The sequence below is a fragment of the Squalius cephalus genome (genome assembly GCF_949319135.1).
Source record: "Squalius cephalus genome assembly, chromosome: 1".
NCBI lineage: Eukaryota > Metazoa > Chordata > Actinopteri > Cypriniformes > Leuciscidae > Squalius > Squalius cephalus.
This window is the reverse complement of record NC_137122.1, coordinates 34,388,793-34,411,914: the sequence shown is the minus strand read 5'-3', so window position 1 is coordinate 34,411,914 and position 23,122 is coordinate 34,388,793. Positions and strand designations below refer to the sequence as shown.

Sequence of the window (23,122 nt, the reverse complement as noted above, 5' to 3'; positions counted from 1 at the left end):
GTAAATATTATTACAATTTAAAATGACTGTTTTCTATTTGAATATATTTGAAAATGTAATGTAACGGCAAGCCTGAATTTTCAGCATCATTACTCCAGTCTTCAGTGTCACATGATCCTTCAGAAATCATTCTGATATGACGATTCGCTGCTTAAGAAACATTTATTATTATTATAAATTTTGAAAACAGTTGTGCTTGCTTAATATTTTGGTGGAAACCGTGATAAAAAAAGAAAATCAGGATTCAAAAGAACAGCATCTGCTTGAAATATAACTTATTTTGTAACTTTATAAATGAATTTACTGTCACTTTTGATCAATTTAATGTGTCCTTGCTGGACAAAAGTATTCAAAAAATCTTACTGACCCTAAACTTTTGAAGGACAGTTAGTGTTGGAAAATATAAAATACAAACAGTTCTGTCATGACAACGCTCGGAGTGATTGGCATGGTAATGGGTATGACAGTGCTGTATGTTTGATCTTGGTGGAATAGATCAGCTACGCTGCTGCTGTAGTTTATTGCTGTTGCTGCGGCAGAGTAAGTACGGGACTTGCTACTGTCAATACATACACCAAACGCTGCTGTGAGCAAGTAAGACATGCTGCTGCTGTACAATATAGTGTACATGAATTAACCGTAGCAGATCTATACAGGTGGAGCTGGGGAAGGTGGAGGGTTTCTGAGCGCGCTGCACTGCTAAGACAAATGCTAACCAAGTATTTAAAGGTTGAGCAGCAAGATTATTGGCTACTGATACGGCAGGAACCAATCAGCTGTGCCCTATAGATAATGATGTGATTATGAACAGGTGAGTAAAAGGACCTATTAGCCTGCGCCATCTAGAGTTTCATACCAGAACTTTGTATTTCTTCCACCACAAACCATGCATATGTTTAAATATTATATATGTCTTATTAAAACATTATATTGTGTATACCAAACACACTCGCACACACACACACACCTGTTCGTAGGCTGGTGAAGGGGAGGGTGAATTGGCCAATAAAATCGTTCTTAGATTTGTGGTCGTGATCTTCCACCATGAAACGCACCAAGGCAAGTTCAGGCACCTGCAGCTGAAAGCTCACAGTACAATCCCAGCGGGGGTTGAAACCTGCAGGGGGAGACAAACACACACACACACTCAATTTTCAATCCTGACAGGAACATCTCTAATTGTTGGAAAATCTATTGTTTGTCACAGCACAGGCAAAATAAATGTGCTATTACATGAAACTAAATTAATATACACACCATTAAAACAGCAATGTTTCTATTCCCATTTATAAGATATTTGAAAAGATCTTTATGGATTAAACAATCATACACCACAACATAATACCTTTAGATTACAGAAAATCTCATTTGCCTCACCATTGTTGTCAATGCGCTGGGTTTTGTCACGAGCTTTATCGATGGAAACTCCATGAATCTCCACCCAGACTTGCGGGTCCACAATGGAGTTGGGGTTGTCAATGTTTATTTTAGGAAGTTGCTGAGCTGTAATAATCTGTGGGAGAAACAAATGGCCCACAAGTACAGTAAAAATGATTAAATGTGAATGTAGAAAAAAAGATTTATCAAAATATTTACAGGGCACATGGGAAGCTGAGCAATATTTCCTGTCAGACCGTCATGAAAAGCTAAACAAGAGAAGCGGAGCAGTTACTAACCCGTATGGTGAGTTGTGTGGGTATATGTCCTGGTCCTCCACCAGTGTTCTCAGGGTCAAAGTCGGACTTCGGGTGACACAGGAAGTCAGGTTTGAGCACATATCCACAGCGCCCGTTGGGCAGAAAGCGGCCCTGGTTCAGATCCATCTGCTCTCCTGGTGTCTGGAAGTTCAGAGCCACTAGAGAACAGAGAGAATGAAGCTTTCAAGCATTTACTGCTGGACTTGGAGACATGCAGGAATGTCCGAGTGTTCGTTCGGCTCACCCATCTGGCTGCCCCCGTTCCACATGTCCTGGGGGTCGTAGTTGGAGGACTGTAGTCTCTGGCCTGATGGGTAAATCCTGCTCAGCTGCCGACTGTTAAGTCGAACAAACATCTTCCCTACAGGGGACACACATAAAACAATGAACAGATACAATTTTGTTTTAATGCTGTTAACTAATTTATATTCTCATTGTTTTTGCATACACTTAAGTTTGGGTCAGTAAGATTTGAATACTTTTATTCAGCAAGGATGCATTAAATTGATCAAAAATGACAGCAAAGACATTTCTATTTCAAATAAATGCTGTTCTTTTGAACTTTCTATTAATCAGAGCACAACAGAAAAAAGTATCAGTTTCCACAAGAATATCAAGCGGCACATCTGTTTTCAGCATTGATAAGAATTGTTTCTTGAGCAGCAAATCAGCATATTACAATGATTTCTGAAGGACACCGAAGACAGTTATTTTAAATTGTAATAGTTTTTCACAATATTACTGTTTTTACTCTATTTTTGATTTAAACAATGCAGCTTTGGTGGACTTCTTTTATGATCCACACTTTTGAACGGTAGAGTAAATATTGCTTTGATTAACTAAACACATTATATAATCTGATAGTTTCCTCCTATAGTTTCAATATAGATTTTTTTTTTTTTCCAAAGGATAGCGTGACTGACCTTTGTCTAATTATGTTTGTTTTTTTTGGTTATCACAGTTATTGTGGTTTGTGTGGTAAAGGTTGAGCTCTGAAACTGAGTGGTGTGACACGACCTAATTCTGAAATGATGTGAGTTTGATGTAAATTTGTCATGCCGCTGGCTGTCAGTGTTGGCTGGAAGAGCAGCGTCTTTGCATTGGAAGTGATCTGCTCATTTATTATAAACCATCTGGTGGAGCCCTAGGCAACAGGCCTTGATAAAAGCAGTAAACATTAAAACAATACACAGTTCACAGTAACCTGTGAAATACATTTATACAGCAGTGTATTTCTGGGAAGTCGCGTGCCACTTCTATTATGATGGATATCTATATCTATATCACTTCTATTATGATATATTATATGGATATTATTATGCTTTTTCTTAAAAAGACAGGACATGCCTCTCATTGCAGTGGTTCTGTGGATCAGGCCGGTCCTAAAGCACACGGAGCACGATGTGGCTTGAGTGAATATGCAGTGTAAGATGTGTTCAGGTCATCTCACCTGAGTCTTTGATGAGTTTAAGCGCCTCATTCTCAGAGAAAGAGGACATCACGCTAGGAGGTCTCTGATTGGCTGTCTCGAAACCACTGAAGGGCACACTCTGACAATACACCACCAGATCTGACATCTCTGGACTCAGTTTAGTGCTCACAGACTGGGGGAAGATTTATACATGTCAATGCGTATGTACACACACAGGAGGATTTTCTTCAGAGTTTATGAATCATAAACATACACTTCATACAGTATGATGCATATAGCTGATACGTTTACCTGAGCTGCAGTCATACTCATACACATACACCATTAATTATCTCAAATATGCCAAATGTTAAAACACAAATAGTACACATCAAACCACATAAACAGCCGATAATTTACAAAATAACTTGGCCAGGAAAGCCATTCATATCTGGACTCACCCTCCCAGGATCCTTTTTAGATTCCTTTTTGCTCCCGCCCCCTCCCACAGCAGAATCTTCATCTAAGCTATTTGAGAAGCTTATCCAGCTGTCATTCTTCCCCAGCAGACCACTCAACTTCTTCCCCTTCAGCAGGATCCGCCCCATCAACTCCTACAGTAAAACAGGCACATGAGAGAAAGAACATTGGTGAAATGTTCACCAATACCATGAACACTTTGTTCTTCTTGGAAAATGGGCGTTTTATAACACCGTGACAGTAAACATCATAATTTACATCAGAGGCTGAACACACCTTAAATAGTATGTAAGAATGGTGGGATGACAGAAAAGTCTTGGAAACAGTGAAAGAGAGGAGGAAATATCATGATACATATGAAAAAAGAGGCAAGAGTGCTTGACACAGTAAGAAAACTTACACTAAATGAGTACTGGCATGTGTTGACTTAAATTCACTCCTAGTACTACACGATTGCAAATGTCCTAAACGTTTTTTTGGGGGTTTTTTTTGTAGGCAGCAAGAGTCAGATGTTTTTACTGATAATCCCCAGAATGTAAACAGGAAGTTTCCAAGAGCAAGAAAGGAAGAATTAGCAATACCAAAAAGTAATTTTAGACAAAGCATCTGTTGAATGCACACACTACTGTTTAAAAGTTTGGGGTCAGTAAGATTTACAATTTTTTTTTACAAAAATATTTTTTTATTTATTCAGAAAGGATGAATTAATGGATAAAAAACCCCCAAAACAAATAAACACGGTTTCCTCAAAAATTCTTGAGCATCAAATCATCATATTAGAATGATTCTGAAGGATCATGTGACTGATGACTGAAAGTTCAAAGCAAAGGGAGATATTTGCTTTTAAAGAAATCATTTTTTAAGGACTACAACAAATGGCTGGTAGGGACTACACGACATTCCTACAGGGTTAGTGACATCACCAACCCTAAAATGTACATAAACCCCACCCCCGGGAACACACAGTCCATGTTGAGAAGAGGAAGAGTTGTTGTAGTCGAGCACATTTGTGAGTCAGCTCAAACTGTAGCATCCATCTTTTCACATGCAATAGAAAGTCACTCTGTGTGCATCTCACAACAGTTCCTATATGAGCGATCTATAGATTATCATGACAGAATATGCTAATTGAAGATAGTTAACTCCCATCAGCAACATAAATTCATCAACTAACCATTCAGAAATGTCCTGTTGCATTCTACGTGTTGTCACTTCTTCTTGAGTCTCTCCATCATTTTCTGACTCCGTTTAAACGTAAAAGGCAGAACAGTTTCTGACATTTTCGTGTGTGTGTGTGTGTGTGTGTGTGAGGTAATCGGAGCTGCTAACACACACAAGCTCTTGAAGCTCCGCTCTCTGTGCCGGGAGCAGCAGCTCATTTGCATTTAAAGGGCCAGGCACAAAACGGTGCGTTTTTGCTCACCCTCAAAAAGTGACAACTTTAACACGCTATATAAAAATATCTGTGGGGTATTTTGAGCTAAAACTTCACATAGACACTCTGGGGACATCAGAGACTTATTTTACATCTTGTGAAAAGGGCATTTTACCACCCCTTTAATGGTAGAGTATATGTAAATGCAAATGAGTGACAGCACATTATCGTTATTCACAATCGTGGTGTGAAATAGTTACATACAGTAATTATTGTTTATTAAAGAAAAATTTAGAGTATTGCTTATTCCACAGTACAGTGGACACTACTGTACATACTGCCCACATAAGTAGTATGCAACACTAAAGGCTTCAAACAGTAGAAAGCTACACAGAGGTCACATGACCTAATTTCAACATGGAATTGAATTCCATGAATAATTCATTCTTAATTCAAGGAAGAGGAAAACTGGAAGTGTGTGTGACCTCAGGCGAGGGCAGCTGTTGGAGGGGCAGCTCGTTGAGTGGCTTTCTCAGGAGCTTTTTGCCCAGAATGGAGCTAAGGTGCTGCGCCATGACCGCCTGCTGCTCCACTGAGCAGTGATTCTCCAGGGACAAGATCAGAGGATATGGAGACGCCTGCGGAGAGAGAGAGACATTAGTGTTTGAGAGAAACAACTGTTTACACTAAGTGTGAACTATTTTAAAAAAAACATGCTACGCTAACCCATATTGTTGCATTATACAAAGATTTTCATTATAGGCTGTTGTTGTGCTTCATGCGTCTGCACCTTGAAGGCGTACTGAGCGATGGTCTCGATGACTTCTTTAAAGAGCACTTTGGAGGTGAGTGTGTGTCCGTGGAAAATTACGGGCTCTCCTTTATCACCGTCCCAGCAGTCCAGCTCAACACAGCGACAGCCCTGATGCAGAGCTCTAAACACAACACACACACACACACACACACACACACACACACACACACACACACACACACACACACACACACACACACACACACACACACACACAAGACCCATGAGTTTAACAGCAAACAAAGAGTATAAACATTAAATGTCATCATCAGCGTTGTGTGCTGTTTCTCATAACCCTAGTGGTTCTGTAAGTTTTGTATAGCTGCCTCTGGTCTCAGCATCAGACGTCACGCCCACAGCTGAACGTCTGATGCAAACTGCGCACAAAATGGGAAACACTTTGGGAGTTTTGAAGTTGTTATCTGATTTGTTGAATTCTACAGGATTTCAGGGAGACGTGTGTGTCGTGTTCTTTAACGCTCTGTCTGGTATAAGATGGTAAGTATGTGAAGTTGCAGTAAACTTGCACAACGATCTTTCTTGAATGATTCAGTTATTAGATGCTGTTATTGGTCAGTTATCGTAGAGACATTGGCTTTACATTTTCACACCCCTACACAACGCAGAACAAAACAAACTGTGATTGGTTGCTTTGCATGTTGGTCTGCAATGAAGTCCAGACCTTCTGCCATCAGTCTAAAGGTCTGGCTACGCGAGACTAAGCTTCCTCTGGTGATCAAATATTTCATTCTGAACAAAATGCGAGCCTTGCAGAATTAGATTACCTGTCAATCTGGTGTATAAGAAATTATTCATATTCGAACTTTAGCAATTTATTCTTTTAATTATTCCTTTTTATGAATATTGTTAATCCCTTATTTTTGAATTCTTGTCATAGATAGCTATGTATTCATTTAATCATTATTAATTGCATGTTCCTTATGTTGCATTAATATTCTTTTACATGTTATTGGTTTCTTTAATCATTTATATATTTTCTACTATTATGCTGTTATAAGTTTGATTATTTCCAAATGTAAGATCTTTGGTGTCTCTTCTGTGCTGTAAGATCGAGTGGGTGTGTTTTCCATCAAAATTTTGATTACGTGATGTACCTTTGTATCAAAATATGTCTGTTTCCATCTCTGCAGACAGAGATAATGCAAGATATGCGGTAATCTCTTAAAGGAATCAAAAACACACCGTGTCTATCTATCTATCACCGTGTCTTAGTTTCATTGTGTTTTGGTTCTGTTTTCCCTGTTCCTGTTTGCCTGTGCCCTACCCTGTCATTTGACCTAGTTTCCTAGTGTGTGCCAGTTTGTTCCCTTGGTTAATTATTCCATTCACCGGTTGTTTAATTAACTAACTCGTTTAGGGTACGTTTACATGACAACGAAATGCTTAAAACAGAGAAGTTGTTCCTTCGAGTTTTCCATGTACAGACGACACCATCGTCAAAACGATCCCCATTGACACGGATCCGCGAAAACGACTAAAAACCCTGTATTCTGCTGCCACACCATCAGATGGCGATGAAACACTATAAGCTGAACACGTAATACGCATGTGCGTGACGTCATCGTCTTCAGAGATTCGTGTTTTTGCTGTTTACACGGAGACCGGTTTAAAAACTTGCACTTTGAAACCTGTTTTCAAAAGTTTGCGTTCTCAGGCACCCGAAACGATAGTGAAGACATTTACAATGTTACAAAATATATTTTAAATGCTGTTCTTTTGAATCCTGAAAAGGTGTTTCACAGTTTCTACAAACATATTAAGCAGCACAACTGTTTTCAGCATTGATAATTAGAAGAAATGCTTCTGAAATTAGCATATCAGAATGATTTCTGAAGGATCGCTGAAGACAGGAGATGCTGAAAATTCAGCTTTGACATCACAGGAATAGATGACATAAATAGACAAAAATTAAATATATTAAAATAATTATTATAAATTGTAATAGTATTTGACAATATTACTGTTTGTATGTTTCAGCCTTGGTGAACATAAGAGACTTTTGAATGGTGATGTATGTTTCATCTAAAGTCACCTTAATAGTTTTTCCTTTTACTGGGACCTGGGGCATAATTTTTCTTTGAATCAGTTTCTAATTTACAAACGTAAATTGCTTGTCTATTCTATTAAATTTCTCTCAGTCAGTGTAATAGAACACAACACAAATGGTTAGAAAATATGCTGTAATGCAGACACAAGTAATCATTGCAATTTTACAGAACGAAGTATAAGTGTGTTTTCTTTCTATCTGCTGTATCTTCGAGGTGCTAGAGGCAGATGATAAGGTGTGGGTGGGTGGATGTTGTACCTGATATAAGGCTCAGTGCTGCTGGCGCTGGTCACCTGGTCTTTGGTCAGGTATGTATTATGAGAGGAAGAGATGTAGTAGTGAGCCAGTGGTCTGCTCATGTCCTGATACACGTGAGAGTGATCCGGGTTAAACACATCGTTCTCGTTCGAGAGCATGTACATGGTGAAACCGTTCAGGGTCATGAACAGATTCTTCTGGGCTGAGAGTCAGAAAGAAAATGTATTGGTCAAAAGCTAAAATTTAAACACAAGCTTCAATAGAGCTGGCTGAGGAAGTGTTTAATACATGCTTTTTATCATATTTAGTTTTGCTAGCATGTTACCCTCAATTCTAGTAAGAGCAATCAGGAAAAGAGCAATTATTGTTTGTAACAATAGCACAATAACCAATGACACACTACTGAGCTATGTGCTCACACTACTTCGTGGAAGTGGACAGGCAAGGTTTTTCAGTATTTCAGGCGTGCTTTTCGCTCCAGTTCTCAACAGGTTGGATTTATATATCATTAGCACACACAATGACAAAATAAAGCCGTTTTGAACTGTTTTGAATTCGCCTTTCATTTCTATTGACAGTAGACAGGAAATAATGTCAGAACAGCAAAAGAAATGTGAGCTAGATTTGAACTGATGTTACCTACATGAGCACAATGTGGGTAGCCTGTTAAGCCACATTTCTACCGCAGGAACTAGGAGCTTTGGGGTGGTTCTCGGTGTGTTTCGACTGCAGGAGCCAGGGTTAAGGTTAGTTCCGGGAAAAAATTTCCCCCTTAGAAAGTTCCTGCTTGCGAGGTAGTACTTTTTCAAAGTTCAGGAACTTTTGGGGGAGGGACTTGGTTGATGATGCTGATTGGTTGACTCCACGCAGCATTTCATTTCAACCACCATTTCTAAAAAATATGTTGCAGTGCGCGCAGTCCTATGTCACCTGACTAATTTGCCTAATCTTCACGGTACTTTAGACCACGGTGGAAACGCAGACAGCAACAGGTCTGGGGGAAAAAAAGTTCCTGGGACAAATTGTTCTGGCTAATTTTGGTGGAAACGCGGCATCTCATTTCTCATATAACAGTAGTACAGTAATAAAAAATCTATGTAATATTATATATAAAAATTATATATATTGTGCTTAACAAATTTATTAGGCCTCCTGTCATAATGAAGTCTCTGTTGTTATTGATTTCCAAATAGTTTGTAATTGTTCCCAAAAAATTGCTTTTGATAAAACTTTTGTGAGATCTATCTTTGAATACACTAAATCCCAAATTTGCCCAATAGGATTCAAGACTGGAGTTTGACTTGGCCAACTATGACTAAAGAGTTTATACAATTTGGTGGATTAACGTAACAGAAAAAGGGATTTTGGTAATCACCAATACTGTTAGTTTACGGCAGCTGTGGCACAAACCTTACATTGGGTGGTGGTCTAATAAATTTGTTAAGCACTGTTTATATATATATATATATATATATATATATATATATATATATATATATACAGTACATATATACAAAAATATACTTTTTGCTAAGAGCTCTCACAGCCGTAATGAATAAACTGAAAACTTCATTGTACAAAAGTCTTGACTGAGTTAAAAGATTAATATTAAAGGTGGTATCAGTGATTTCAGGCCCAAAAAAAAAATTATCACATTCATCTAATCTTTTCTAACGATCCGCTAGCTGCCCGCCCCATAAGCATGCCGTCAAAAAAATGCGTCTCTGTAGGCAGCCTAGGCTCTGAGATCTGCAGACAAAAACAATTGGTTTCACCAACCACTCAAAACCAAAACAAATAGTGTTCCAACCAATCACCGACAGGGGGTGGGTGTTGTGAGGTTTTGAGCCAGCTTCTTCTTCAGCTCCGACTTCGCGTGCAGCCGTGCACTAGCACAAAACCTCACAACACCCACCCCCTGTCGGTGATTGGTTCGAAAACTATTTGTTTTGGTTTTGAGTGGTTGGTGAAACCAATTGTTTTTGTCTGCAGATCTCAGAGCCTAGGCTGCCTACAGAGACGCATTTTTTTGACGGCATGCTTATGGGGCGGGCAGCTAGCGGATCGTTAGGAAAGATTAGATGAATGTGATAAAAAAAAATTTGGGCCTGAAATCACTGATACCACCTTTAATATATAAACCCAGTGTGCCCATTAACATGCCTTCAATAACAAATAATGTATGGTTCTGATGGCTGTGTACCCCAGTTGTTGAGTTCATAGGTTTGGATGAGACTCTTCGCATGGGCCAGCGATGGGTCCTCGCCCTGGTCTCCAAGAAAATCCCGCAGCTCCCAGGTGGTGAGCACACATCCGTTACTGGAATAATGCCTGAACACCGCGTCCAGCTCCGGCCTGCGCATCAGCTCACGACAGAACTCTTCAATCTCCACATGATCCAGCCGCCCGTCACAGGAACGATCACACTTCTACAGACGAGAGGAGGAACAAAAGAGAAAGATTGCTCGAGGCTTAATTTCATTTAAACACGTTTTTTTTACAACAACTCCTGCCACTTATATGGATCTCTCGCACAAACCTTAAAGAGGGTGCGAGCATACTGTTCGTTCAGATCAATGTTGATCAGCTGTAGCAGATGTTTCACCTCGTCGTAGCTCATCTTCCCATCCTGGTTCTGATCTGCACGTCTCAGATAGCCTCGAATCCAAGTGTGCACAGTTAGGGAAAACTTGACAAAGCCATGACATACATACACAACATGATGCCAGCCATACAGTACGAAACTATAAACAATCTCTCTGCAACCCAACCTAAGCCATAAGGAACTTACTTAGTTTGTAATTAAATAAAAAAGAATATAATGCTATAAACAGAAAATATAAAACATTCAATTACAATATATTAATAAAGTGTATTAATACATTATAAATATGTAAAAATATATAAAATTAATTTATAATGAAAATATATTTTAACACATTAAACATATATTTAACACATATATGAAAGTATTAGTAATAAAAGTAATAAAAGTATTTAAACTTAAATTGACACACTTTAGCTCTAAAATCAAAATTAGAAGCTGCATGTAGTCGAAAATTAACATTGCACCTGAAACCAAAATATATTAAAGAAAAAGATAATAAAGAGCATTCAGGTGAAAAAAAGAAAAGATAATACAGTGAAAACCACATTGGGGGAAAGAGAAACAGGACAAAGGTATTTCAGATGAGAAGAGATAGCATGTGGTTCATGTGTGCGTGTAGAAATCTGTTCTACATCTGGTCTATATATAGTCAGCTCTCTCACTGAGTAATGGAGAGTGTGTTTACGTGTGCATTTATTGGCAAATGGTGGCCAAGGAAACTTAACCTAAGCCTTCTGTTTAAATACTATGATTAAATGTGTATTAAATGCTGTACATGGCACTAATGTGCTGGAGGTTTTACCATGCAGGTATGGCTTTAAGGATATTGGTCCAGCTTTTCTTTCTGACTCATGTTGGAGACTCGGTCTTTGAGTGTGCGGATGCCTCGGACCCAGCACTCCGCTACCTCCTGTGTGGGGCAGCACAGATCCAGGCTTTTCCTTCCTCCACGGAATACCACAGTGAAGCAGTTGGTCTCTGGAACCAGACCTGCCATCCGTCGCAGACACTCCGACTGACAGCCCTCCCGCACACACTCCACCTCCGACACAGAGACTGACAGAGAGAAAACAAATGAATGCTTAGTCCATTACTTCTGATATTCATTTACATAATATGTTACTTAAAGGTGAAGTGTGTAATTTACGCGCCACTAATGGCACCAAACAGAACTGCATAAAGAAATGAATCAAACAAGTTTCAAACATCGATCTTTAGGGCCCGATCTGGCACCCAGCGCAAGTGACTTTGTACACCGACGCATGTATCATTCCTATTTTGCACCCGACGCACAGCTGACTTTTCCCTCCACAGACGCACGTCGGTAAATTAGGGAATGAACTTGCGCTCCAGGGGGCGGTTCAGCGAAAAGAGGAGGCGTGTTCCGGCGCAAACGTTCCCTGGTGCTATTTTGCAGTTGCAGAAAACAATTCCGCCACTGACCAGGAAAAACCTAGTCTAAAGTCAGTGGTGCGTTTTCAGTGGCGCATTCAGATGCTATTTTAAGGGCGCATACTTGGCCATAATGTAGCGTGTGCACAACACGCATACACTTTGCTTCTCTCATCTACACAGACGCAGGCAGCAGTTCCCATATTTGCAAACCATATATAAATACAAGGAAAAATATTACCACACAAGGGAAATCATTGTGGTGTCCATGAAGATGTGAAAAAATTAGGCATAAATCTAGCTTACACATTTACCCAAATTATTATATGCCTTTTTAACAGAAGCTAATTTGGGTGGGTTTCTCCCATCCCCATACAATGTCACTTCTCTGTGTTTTACGGCCCTGACGAGAACGTCGGTCTCCTCGGCTGTGAACCGCTCCTGGCGTGCGCCTGGCAAATCCGCCGTTATAATAGCAATCCGCCATGGAACAAGCGCGCCTGCTCTTAAAGGGAATGTGAGATGATGTTCTGATTGGTTTATTTCACGTTACGCCCAAACCACACCTATGAATAATGAAGCTACTTCAGACCAACCCATTTTAGATTTGCATCGAGATCTGCCCACAAAGTTACTTAAGTTTCGCGTTTGATACTTGCATTTCAGATCGTTAAAATAGGGCCCTTAATGTCATTCTGTCAGGCCAGGTCAGGCGACTCAAAGAACAGAACTACAATTCTGTTTTGGTGTTACTAGTGGTGCAGGAATGAAACAAATGAAAAGGAAGTCTTAGTTGTGTCAATCAAAAGAACATTAATTTAAGCAAAATGTTTCATTCAAGTGAAAGGCTGTCTAAAACTCTAGTTATTAGAAACCATAAACAGTCTGGGAAATAATAAACAAGCAACCGGAACACGTACAGCTAAAAATAATAATAATACAAAATAAATTTAAACAATCATTATTGTCCATGCAAAAAGGAGTTAAAAGATGTCATCACAGTGTGTGAAGCTGGACATGAGGATTAATATGGCTCTTGTAAAACATGACCTGTGCAACAGAGTGCCAAAAAATGTTCATTACTCCTAAAACACACACGCACACACACACACACGCACACATACACGCACACACACACACGCGCACGCGCACAGACGCACACGCACATTACATATAAAGAGTCTAATACGGTTCAAGTGTCCATATCAAGTCAGCTATAATGAGGAATCATAATCTAGCACAGCACAGGACAGTGGTCGCAACAATAACATCTTTGATATGTGGAAACTCCTACACTGCAAATAAACAAAGAGACACAAGGGAAGACAGACACAAGCTCTTTTAAATGGCAAAGACTCTCTGCCCACTTCCAACAGCCATCTGACAAACACGCATTCATGATTCTTGTGTATGTCTGAAGAAGGGTGTTAATTTTAACAGCGTGTGCGCTGAGACATGTGCAGTGAACGGCCGTTTACTATGCCACTGGCATTCCTCACTAATGCCCGCTGCATAGATCTACGGGAACATAAACTCTCAGTGTGTCCGGCCCTGCATCCGCCGCCCAATGCCTAACAGCACGATGACACCTGGACAGACTCATCTCCTACACACACCGGAATCATTTTGCCCAGCCTATTTGACACGTATGCCATAACCATGTGTCTTCTATCTTTATCTACCCTAATAAATAGCCAAAATAACAGAGGAATGAAGTGGTGCATGATGTAACGCCACGAGTTGTGAGGGGCATGCTGGGATAGGACAGGAGCAGCTGAGCCTGCATTCCTGAACCCAGTGTGACGCAGCACAAGACAGAAACAGAAAGCGAGGCCGTCTCGTCTCTTCTACTGCTGCACGCTGAGTTGAGCAGTACAGTCGAATAAGTGTTATCAAGTGAGCTTCATGTTATACACAACCATTCAAAAGTTTGTCTATAAGTCTCTTATACTCACCACGGCTGCATTTACTTGATCAAAAATACAGTAAAAACAGTAATATTGTGAAATATTATTACAGTTGAAAATAGCTGTTTTCTATTTTAATATATTTTAATTTATTCCTGTGATGTCAAAGCTGAATTTTCATCATCATTACTCCAGTCTTCAGTGTCACATGATCCTTCAGAAATCAGTCTAATATGATGATTTGCTGCTCAAGAAACGTTTCTTATTATTATCAATGTTGAAAACAGTTGTGCTGCTTAATATTGTTGTGGAAACCGTGATGCATTTATTTTCAGGATTTTCGATGAATGTAAAGTTCAAAAGAACAGCATTTATTTTAAATCGAAATCTTTTGTAACAATAGCTTTATTGTACTGCACAGTATTAAACAGCATTTGAACAGATATATTAAGTCTTTATTTTTCAAATAACGACAAAAAAACGTAAAATGCTTTCACAAGTTTACCCATCTATACTTACACACATTATGTTGCTTACTACTCTATCCTTTTATGCTGAATAGCGATGTACTACCATGTGATCAAATATACTGTAGTAAATGTACATGATAAATATAATTTTTTCCCCAAATGTTGTCCCAACTAGTCTAACAGAGAGTCCACTGAACATTTCATATTGAACAATGTTACTGATTTGCCAAGAGTGAAACAAGTATAGTAATACTGTAAAGTATATTGTTGTTTCCAAATATACTTCCAAATGAATTATGTTCGGACTTTTAATGTTGCCTGAGGTGAGTCAAGATGCTTTTATGTTAACACTACAAACGCAGCACACCTGAAGGAGTCAAAAGAAACAATAAAGCCCAAATCTGTTCCAATTAAAATAAAAACACCAATTATTACATAATTATATTACATAATCAACAATGTCTTTAAAGAACTATTAACCAAAATAACAAAACATCTAAAATGAGTTACACATGGACATCTGTGCTTACTAACACTACACCCTGTGATTGTGCGCGCGCTGTGTGTGTGTGTGTGTGTGTGTGTGTGTGTGTGTGTGTGTCAGAGAGCACAAATTATTAATCACAGAGAGTCACATGATTAGTCACAGGTTCACTTTTATCCTCAAGGTTTCAGAAGTCATCAGAAAGACTCATAAATCCTCCTGAGAGCAGAGATTATTCATAAACATAATGACCTGGGCTTTAACCTATAGTATTGTATGGCTAGATGTGCATATGGAAACTTAAATACAGACAGATATCTCATAGCCATGTTTTCAGCAAACATGAAGAGAGATCACAAAATTACAGATTTTAAGGGTGATGACAGCTGAGGTAATCGCAGATATTTCAGAGGGCTGAGATGAATGACAGAGAGGCTGAAGGCTCCCTAAATAGGGTCCACCAACACCTGTGGTCTAATAACGTTCCCATACTCCAGAGAAGTGTCATGAATGGGATTATAGCAGGAAGTCAGATTCTCTTCACTCTCACAGCAGATTATCATTTCATTTGAAGAGCATAAGTGAGGTTAAAAACAGATTAACAATCATCTGAACAACTAGGGATTAGGGATGATAGAGCATCCCATAATGTCTCGTCACAGATGAATATGTGGTACGTTTCCATTATAGCAAAGGTTAAATTTGTGTGATTAAAAAAGATTAACAATCACCTGACTGAAAAGCAAGGTGAAAGTAACCGATTGGGATAATTAATTGGGCCATGTCCCATAACATCTCTATTCAAGGTAAAAGCACCAAATCTGCTGGTCTGAAATCATCTAACCAGAAAACCGGGAACGTTCTCAGAAGTTCTGGCTAATGTTCTCTCAAAGTTAGGAACATTTTTCAGTAATGTTAATAGAACGTTTATTCAGAGTTATCTGGTCTTTAATAAAGTTCTCAAAACGCTAGAACAAAAACAGTATTTATACATAATTTATTAAACGTTTTTCTTTTTCTGAAACATTTTAGTAGAAAGATGGTCTAATGTTTAAAATGTTCAAAATATTCAGAGAACATTAAAAATCAAGTTTCCCAACATTTGCATAACCAAAAAAAAAAAAAAATAAATGTTTTTAAAAATACAACTTTTCATAACTTGATTGGAACGTTAACAAAATATTTTTGTTAGCTGGGTATCCAGCATTTAAAGGGAGCTTTAGAAAGTAATTACAGTTCATAACCTGAAATATTTCCAGTTTAATTTCCTTGTAGAACAAATAAAACAAGGAAATTAAACTGAAAAGAAGCTGAGCGTCTAAGCCAGTATCTGCTGTATATATAGACACAAACACACACCTGCACACATGCATTAATGAGTTCAGATATATGCACACACAACTTTATGGGTTTTCTGTTTGCTGTTGCACTGCTTGGAAAGTCCCGTCCCTCAACAAAAACCTGCCAAGCAATATATCACACAGAGCAAGTATGGTCAAATATGAATCAGTTTTACAACGGGGAAAAAAAGAATAATACTGGATCCCCAACATAAAGTTCAAGGACATATTCATATATTAAATTATTCATCCGAAAACAACAATTCTGTCATTATTTAATCATTTCAAACTGATTAAAAAAAAAATTCAGCCAAAATAAAACAAACTATATACTGACCTCTAATACTACTTTTATAATGCATATTTAATGATGCACTTGTCTACCAAAAAAAGTAATGTCTTTGAATTTCTTTTATTGTCTTTTTATCTTGAACATCTGTGATTAATTTGTTTAATCAGCATATCATGCAACTGACAGCCCTAATGATAACATAAACTATAAATGGTTCAAAAACAACAAAAGGCCGTCCATGTTCACGTCTCATAAAAATACAAGACATACAGTATATTATGATTGCACCTGTATTGACACATCATTGTACAACCTTTCTGCATTCTTTATGTATCTAGCGCAGCATTTAGGCCTTTGTTACGTCATTTGAAAATCTTTACCTCGACTGACCCGTGATTAATTGGGTCACTGCTACAGTTCCTTACACTAAGCCAAATCCATCCGTCCAGTTAAACAAAAGTGGCATTCATTTTCTAAAAATTGTACGTCATAAGATTTAATGCCTGCTGTGTCCTTTGGGATGAGGTTAACAATAGGTATACAAAGAGAGCAGAGCAAACAAAGCATTAATAATGACTTGTTTTGACTTAAAGCCAAGTATGAGGTCAGAGTGAGAGGAGACAGAAGAAAACTAGTTAAAATAGCTTAGTTTGTTTTCTCAATATTATTCCTCTAGGGTGTGACTATGACTCCTTGATTTGACTAGTTATGAAACATATCCCATACTGTGATTAAGACCAACAAATGCTAAAGCAGTATTAAAGCCTCTCATTCGCATGTAAAGGTCTGGCATTACGGATCCTGAATCCCTATGATCATGACAACAGTGCACCGGCATTCTGTAAAGTCATTCCTGAATCATCAAACTCTTTCTGTATTGTAAGAATAAATGAATAAATTAAGAAATGAATGAATTCCCCAGACAAAACCCTTGTAAAGAAGGCTCTATTTACTGAATTTAATCTCAAATTTCAAGTTGCATTTTTTTTCTATGTGATTCAAATTAAACAAATAAATAATATGTTGTAAAGATGTGGGAAGGTACACTCTGTAGAAACACAAAATATCTTGTTAAAGGGCCTCAGGAACTCACTTACTGAACTGACCCTAAATGATGCACTTTCTCAGCTTGCCACACAAATTGTGAACTCAAAAGCTGAATTGTGATATTTTTGTGCAGTTTTGTATGCAGCTCAATGATCACAGGTCTGGCAGGTGATATACAGTACTCACAGGTCTGCTGTCTCTTGCCCTTGCGGGAGGATTTGCTGGACTCACACCACACCGTCACACAGTCCTCCAGAAGCTTCAGGCTCCTGTCCTTCCTCCAACGCTGGGATCGAACCTTTACCATCTTTGATCCCTGCAGCATCACACGCACATCTTCATCGTCCAACACACCTATGACACACACACACACAACGTTAAAATAAATTCACCTTCTGTTATTTCAGTCTGTCCAACACACCTGCTACATGCTGTAAATCTGAAGTGTCAAGTCTCCAAGAGTTACACATGGTGCAATTCACTCATAATGTGCCGTCCCAAGGTTGTTCTCATATTCAGGCTATACGTGCCAGCGACTAACACTTCCCAGCACTGAGTCATTCACTGCTTTGATACTTCATCCAAAATATGAACCAAAATCAACACATTACTCAAACATTACTTCCAATATATATATGTGCACACTCACACATAGTGGAGATGTGAGAGCACTGGCAGGTCAGTCTACAGTCACAAACATGAGGAATGATGTCATCCCACAGTGACGTAAGACGCCAATTTCAGTGTGTCGACGTCAGCAGCAATGACTGCACGTATGAAAATCGGAAGGCAAAATGAACTGTCCTTCTTTGTTTTTGTCATACTTTCATTCTTAATCATCAACGGTATGTTTGTTGCTCAGATTAAAATGGCTTTCTCTCCTCCACAGGCTTGTGCAAGCTTGGACTGTTCACTAAGAGCAATGATGGCAAAATTGCCAGTAGTGCACAATGAGCTCTTTACAGACTTTTCAAAGCTAAGTTAAGCCTGGCTGTGCAGTCCATGTGCTACAATAGGCTGAGCTGGAAAAAAACAAAAGAGAAAAGAAAAAAAAAAGCTAGTTGAGGGAGGAATTCAGTAAAAATGATTTGTGCTCGCTGAAATTCTGGCTTATTTGCACACGCTCGGTTGTTTTAGCGACAATTCAGCGTATACAACACCTAAAGGAATTAGGTCAAATCTTGCTGACTAAAATTAGCAATCTAAAATCTTAGCCTGCTAACTTATTATTGCGCTGTGGTTGAGAAAAGCTCAATTGATATGAATTACTGCCACCAGAAAATGCATAAAAACATACACTACCAATCAAAAGTTTGGGGTTGGTACATATTTTTAATTATTTGTTTACTCATGCCATAATAGTTCGGCATTATTTGTGCCAGGCAAACAGTCATGTGAATAAGCTGCAGTCTAAAAGCCATGTTTGCACTGAGAAGAATGACAATGACTTAATGCATTTAGTGCCTTTAACTGGATTGAGCAGTGAATAATGCAAAGGTTTTCACACTGAAATACAGTATGCAAATGTTGTGCAAGCAAGTGTTTAGTGAATTCTCCCCTGATTCTCTGCCAGAGCTTTAACTGGGCTCAAAAAGACCTGAAAAAAAGACAGAGGTCACGATCACAGTGAAATGGCTGCTGCGCATTCATTCACAGCATGGAGATTTGCTCTAGTCAACACTACTTCAAACCCTCTTATCTTCTTCAGCTCTCTGAAGTGTGATAAAACATTGCTTTCTTTCATTTTTAATATCTTTTCAGTCAGTTAAATTAAAGAGAAAAACTGGAGTGACAGTAATGGACCTAGAAGTAAATAATATAAAAAGTTGGTGATCAACAGAAGAGTAATGATTGAGAGAGGATAGAGGCAGTGCAAACTCCCTCAACTGCTTCTGCTAAACAGCCAAGAGTGTTTGCAGCAAAGAGACCCTCACCACGGCAACCAGAATATAAAGACCCTGATAAAGTCTCTCTGACAAGCGTGTGTGTGTGTTAGTGTGACAGCACAGAGGTCAGGGGCAAAAGCTGAGGGATGGAGGGAGGTGTTATTTTGCTACTGGGAACACGGCAATGAAATGCCATCACAAACTTAACTAAATCATGGAAATGAACGCTTTCGTGAAATGTATGATTTGAGGTCAAAATGCCCAAAACTACACATAGAAATGAATGGAACTTTTTTGAAAAACCCATTCATTTCAATGTATAATAGAATGTGTGTAATATAATACTACGAGTAACAGAAATTAAGTTTTGACAAATATGCCCATGAGAAGACTGCAGTCATATATCAGCAGTGTTGTTGTTAACTAAAACTATTGTTCATTAAAAGAAAGCTGTAATAAAGAGTTTGGATTTAAAGGAAAAACTTAAACTGCGATGAAATACGTTTAAAGGGGCTATATGTGACATTTTTCATGTATTAATCTTTTTTCTATGTGTGAACAGGTTGTATTGAAACTTAAAAAATGTGACCTTCCCCGACTTCTTAGGTTGTCTATGATAGCCTGATGATTTTAGTGTGAAGGACTTGAGTTGAGACGTTGGCCCAGTACCAAATGACACTTCATGTGAACTTGCGGTCTTGTGGACTTACAATAGCCATTGTGTGTGCATGTCCGTTAAGTCCACAAGACCGAAGGGTATCCCAAATCCCAAATTTTGCAAGCACTGTAGCAGACTTCTACCCGACAGTCAAAGAGGCATATCGTCACTAAAGTGTGGACTTGGAGGAAAATTGCGAGGACTTAGGTTTCCATTTGGGACAGAGATGAAGGATGTGACCTTTGCGCGCAATAGTGTGGGTTTAGTGTGCATTAAGTGCACTGAGATTTAGCGTTTTAAAGTCACCCTCTGGTGAAAATCAAGCTCTTAATGTTGTTTATATGTCTATGTGGTGTTTTTAATATGCTTTAAGACAAACCATGTGCAAATTCGTCGGTCAGCACCATTGCTGAGTATTTTCTCTTTAAAACTGTGGTGAACCAAGGACAGTCTCAAAATTGCAGTTTGAAATCGCTGGTGTTTCTGATGTCACAAACTTGTAACCAATTACCGTACGTCAACATGTGATCTTTAACGAGTGGATCTCTGAGCTGGTGTGAGTGAGTGGAGGCAGGGGCTAATTTGCATATTCATAGAACTGCATATACTAAACAAGGCAAGGGTGTAGAGTAGATTCAAGCTATTTTAAGGCATAAATAATTATGTTTTCAAGGAGAAAACATTTAAATATGTAATTTTGGTGATCAAAGATGAGTTTTAAGGGATACAATTATTGACTATAGGGGGACTTTAAGACCTGGGCTATTCTTGCACACTTACAGTACTTCCTGTTGCGTGCACACACTCTCAAGTAGCCAAGACTGTAAGTGTGGGTATTTTGACCCTGAAATTAATGCTTATACAATGTTCAAGATAATGCCAAGAGAGGTACTCTGTACTATAATGTCAATGTGTTACGCAAAGAAAAGGGATTAATTCAGACTATTGTCTCGCCAGATCTATATAGTCTATAGTCTTAAATATTCTTTATATCAAACCATCATAACAGTCTAATGTTACTTCATCTGTCAACATGATGCCGATAAATTGCAGAGCTTTTGCAAATATATGCACATCTGATGCTTTCTTGCCTTCTGCTTTCTCACCACAGATTTTTGTTATGTGTTTATTTTGTTACTGAGAGAGGAAAGCGCGCAGCACATCTAAACGTCACTCTCAGCACTGTGGACAGCGTCTGGATGTTCGTTAACAGTATTTCACTGCAAACAAATTTCCAAATTATAATTTTTTTCTTCTAAGCACAGAACTTCACAGTGAGTATTTTGGGGCAATGAAATACGTTCAGTCTCTTGTACAGTACGTGTACACGAGAGCGAGAACGAGCAAATGGCTGCAGTTCACTTAATGGCCACCGGTGTCGCTAATAACAATGGTTTCTGAATTCTACATCTAGCCCCTTTAAGTTAAAGTACTAAAATTGTACTAGAACTAAAATAAAAAATTACAGCTGAATAGAAATATAAAACACTAAAATATAAAATTATTAAAACTTTAAAATAATTAAAATAAAAACGTAAAATATAGAAAGCTAATTCAAAATATTAATAAATAACACTATAATAGTATACAAGTAAAACTAAAATAACACTGCATAACACAAGCCTAATAAAAGCTAATTTATTTTACACCGAGCGTGTCACCTCGATGAAACCAAGCTGCAAAAAATGGTTCATCATGGCTGTGCTGTCACAATCATGGATCTCATATTAGAACCAAATCCCTAAAGGTTTCTGACTAAAGAATTTGGCGCATTTTGTTTTGTGAATACACCACAATGTATAGACTTTGCAAAGGGTTTAATGTCAAAAACCTGTAAGTGCAGCACAGACTACATCGGATTGCAACCCACAACACAAAGATGATGTCACTTATTTCATATGCAAACAGGTTAGCCAGTCATAATAGAGGTCACTTATTTATAAACCATAATGGTACAGTACTGAAGACAGGAGACTTAATTCTAAGGGCAAGTGAGAATGAGGAAGAGGAAGCTGGTCATGCAAAATGAAAACTACCACTTCACTTGATTTTTGGATGAAAAAACCTAGATTAACTTTAAAGTTCACTACTGTTCAAAACTTTGGGGTCAGCAAGATTTTTCATTTTTAGAAACTAATACTTTCATTCAGCAAGGATGCATTAAACTGATAAAAAGTGATTGTTAAGACATACATAATGTTACAAAAGATTTCTATATCAAATACAGAAAATGCTGTTATTTTAATCTTTATTTTTTATCAAAGAATCCTGGAAAAATCATATCATGGTTTTCCACAAAACTATTAAGCAGCACAACTGTTTTCAACATTGATAATAATATGAAACATTTCTTGGGCATCAAATCATCATATTAGAATGATTTCTGAAGGATCATGTGACACTGAAGACTGGAGTAATGATGCTGAAAATTCAGCTTTGACATCACATGAATAAATTACATATAAAATATTTTAAAGTAGAAAACAGATATTTTAAATTCTTAATTGAATTTAATTTTAAATTTTGATTGTATTTATTATTAAATAAATGTATCCTTTACATTAAAAACATCAACAAATTCTACGACCCCAAACTTTTGACTGGTAGTTCTTGTGTTCCTCTATTCTAAGTCACTTTGGATAAAAGTGTCTACTAAATGTATACATTTAAACATAAAGACTTGAAAAAAGATGATTATATGAGTGAAGAGGTGTCTCATATTTTATTGCACACATGCAACATATACGCCCAGTTTCACAGACAAGGCTTAAGATAGTCCCAGACTAAAATGCATGTTTGAGCTGTTTTAACTGAAGCCAACTTGCACTGACAAATCTTAAAATCTGTCAATGCCATTGTTTTGTCTCAAGATGCACAGCAGTAATGTTTTTTTCTAAGGCACATTTATAAAACTACTTAAATGTCCTAATTGAAC

At 38.1% G+C, this 23,122-nt stretch overlaps 1 protein-coding gene across 1 annotated transcript in view; it reads right to left on the bottom strand.

The window, feature by feature from the left end:
- Positions 1-23,122, bottom strand: part of plcd3a (phospholipase C, delta 3a) — a 142,969-nt gene that overhangs the window by 1,789 nt on the left and 118,058 nt on the right. The window contains exons 3-15 of the mRNA XM_079872405.1: positions 17,830-17,997; positions 11,539-11,767; positions 10,643-10,772; positions 10,307-10,532; positions 8,104-8,305; positions 5,754-5,898; positions 5,449-5,601; positions 3,570-3,722; positions 3,148-3,301; positions 1,942-2,058; positions 1,677-1,855; positions 1,378-1,513; positions 968-1,117 (exon numbers count right to left, since the gene is read on the bottom strand). Of these exons, the coding sequence (XP_079728531.1) occupies positions 968-1,117; positions 1,378-1,513; positions 1,677-1,855; positions 1,942-2,058; positions 3,148-3,301; positions 3,570-3,722; positions 5,449-5,601; positions 5,754-5,898; positions 8,104-8,305; positions 10,307-10,532; positions 10,643-10,772; positions 11,539-11,767; positions 17,830-17,997 (2,142 nt within the window). The remainder of the gene's footprint in view (positions 1-967; positions 1,118-1,377; positions 1,514-1,676; positions 1,856-1,941; positions 2,059-3,147; positions 3,302-3,569; positions 3,723-5,448; positions 5,602-5,753; positions 5,899-8,103; positions 8,306-10,306; positions 10,533-10,642; positions 10,773-11,538; positions 11,768-17,829; positions 17,998-23,122) is intronic.